This window comes from Tupaia chinensis, unplaced genomic scaffold, assembly GCF_000334495.1.
Source record: "Tupaia chinensis unplaced genomic scaffold, TupChi_1.0 Scaffold143796_1, whole genome shotgun sequence".
In the NCBI taxonomy this organism is placed as follows: domain Eukaryota; kingdom Metazoa; phylum Chordata; class Mammalia; order Scandentia; family Tupaiidae; genus Tupaia; species Tupaia belangeri.
Window position 1 is genome coordinate 4,621,133 of NW_006203646.1, and position 2,059 is coordinate 4,623,191.

Consider the following 2,059-nt stretch of genomic DNA (forward strand, 5'->3'; position numbering starts at 1 on the left):
CTCTGAGCCTGGGTTGTTTCTTGATGGTCTGGCTTTTTTTTTTTTTTTGCCACAGGGCACGTGCGCTTGCCTGAAAGATAGAGAGAGACAGAAAGCGAGAAATCACCCCCAAGGGGAGATGGCCACACCACAGTCCTTTCTCCTCCATTCTCCTCTTGGGATCTTGGGCACGCACGCACGCACATGTGCCTGGGTTCAGGACTCGAACTGCAACCAACTACGTGGGAATCCAGCGACTTAGCCATTACGCCAACTGTTGGTCCCCCTGTTAGTATTTCTCTAGCAAAAGTGTTCAGAAGTAAGCTGGTGGCTCATGGGGTGGGTGGAGGTTTCATCCTGAGAGAAAACACAGCAGAATCCTTGATACCTAACAGGGGTGTAAGAGAAACTTGTCTAGAGGAGCTGACTCCTTCTTTTTTGGCAGGATGCATGGTACAGGGTGTAGAAGAAACATCTCAGAAGGCAGCGAATCTTGTTCCAGACTTCCCCTGCCACTGACCAGCTTTGTGGTATTGGACCCTCTTTCATGTCTCTGGGCCCCAGCTTCCTTACTTGTAAAATGAGGGGATTGAGCCAAATGTTCTCCCTCTAAAGCTCCTTTGGTCATTATATAAGGCTCGTACCTGAGGGGTGCCCAGCCGCTCTATCAGAGGGACCAGGTGTAGTGGGGCATACTTGGCTTCAAGGCGCTTCATCCGGACCTCCAGGCGCTCCCCCTCTGCAAAGGAGCAGCAGAGCAGGCAGTGAGGTTCAGGGTGCACTGGGCAATGGGGGAGCTTTTCTCTAAAGCTCTCAGAAGCCCTGGGTTGTCTGTGTTCCAAACCTTGGGCGGAGGGTGTGGGACTATTCTCCTTGGTTTTAGAAAGTGCGATTAGGACTCACCAGAGGGAAAAATGTTCTGTGTTCGATCCAACGGTACAATCATCCACCTTGTAAAGTGGTGAGTTCCCCATCATTTGAGGAATTGAAACCAAGGCTAGATAGCAACAAATCGGGACTATTCTATAACCTTCTCCTTTACTGGCTGCAGATCTGAGTTGATTGGGAAGAAGAAATGAGCATAATGTTCAAATACAAGTGGAGTGTTCGGCTGCTGTCAGTGGTTTCTTACCTTTGATGTAGACTCTAGGCAGGATATTTTGGAAGGGTGCAGCGTGTAGCAAATCACAGACTTCTTCCTGAGACTAGAGAGACAGAGTGGGGAAAAAGGGAAAAAATTTATTTTAAACCAAGAGGAATTTTCACTCTTAGAAACTTGAGCAGTAGAGTCAGCCAGACCTGGGTTCAAAACCTGGCTCCTCTACTTATTAGCTGTGACTTGGACAAGTTACCTGACCTCTCTAATTCTGTATTTTTTTTTTTACAAAATAAGGATAAAAACAGTACCTATTTTATAGTTGTTATAAGAATTAACTGAGACAATGCATACATAGCATGGTCCTAGGTACATAATGAAAGCGCAGTATGTTTTTATTATAATCTTTTAAGAAATTTGTTGAAGAATTAGAATGAAAGAGGGATCGAACAGAGATGATGGGCTTTAGACTGTGTGGCTGGTTACACGACCTGTAGGCCCAAAGCAGGGCTTGAGCCAATCCTCCATCCAGTGCATTAATCCAGGATGATTGTGTGTGGAGACCTGTGACTGGTTTTCTCCACATCGGATGCCAACTAGCAAGAGAAGGAGGGATTGGAACCCAGGCCCTGACATTTTTTTTTTTTCTTTTTTGGAGAGGTTTTTACTATAGGGCGCGTGCGCTTGCCAGACAGACAGAGACAGAGAGAAAGAAAGCGAAAAATCACCCCCCCCAGGGGGTATGGCCACACCACAATCCCTTCTCCTTCGTACTCCTCTCAGGATCTTGGGCACGCATGCACACGCGCCTGGCGTGAGTTTAAGCCACCGGGTCCAGGACTCGAACTATGGTCGACTACATGGGAGTCCAGTGACATAGCCATTACGCTAACTGCTGGTCCCTACATTTTGATGGTGACTTGTTATGCATAAAAGTAAGCTTAAGAGCAATATACACAACAATGGTTGTGGAGAAGAGTTTAG

The 2,059-nt window shown here is 46.9% G+C and overlaps 1 protein-coding gene across 1 annotated transcript in view; it reads right to left on the reverse strand.

The window, feature by feature from the left end:
* The window catches only part of CYFIP2 (cytoplasmic FMR1 interacting protein 2), a 164,630-nt gene that overhangs the window by 18,267 nt on the left and 144,304 nt on the right, over positions 1 to 2,059 (reverse strand). Inside the window, exons 28-29 of the mRNA XM_014582780.2 lie at positions 1,112 to 1,184; positions 624 to 718 (exon numbers count right to left, since the gene is read on the reverse strand). Of these exons, the coding sequence (XP_014438266.1) occupies positions 624 to 718; positions 1,112 to 1,184 (168 nt within the window). The remainder of the gene's footprint in view (positions 1 to 623; positions 719 to 1,111; positions 1,185 to 2,059) is intronic.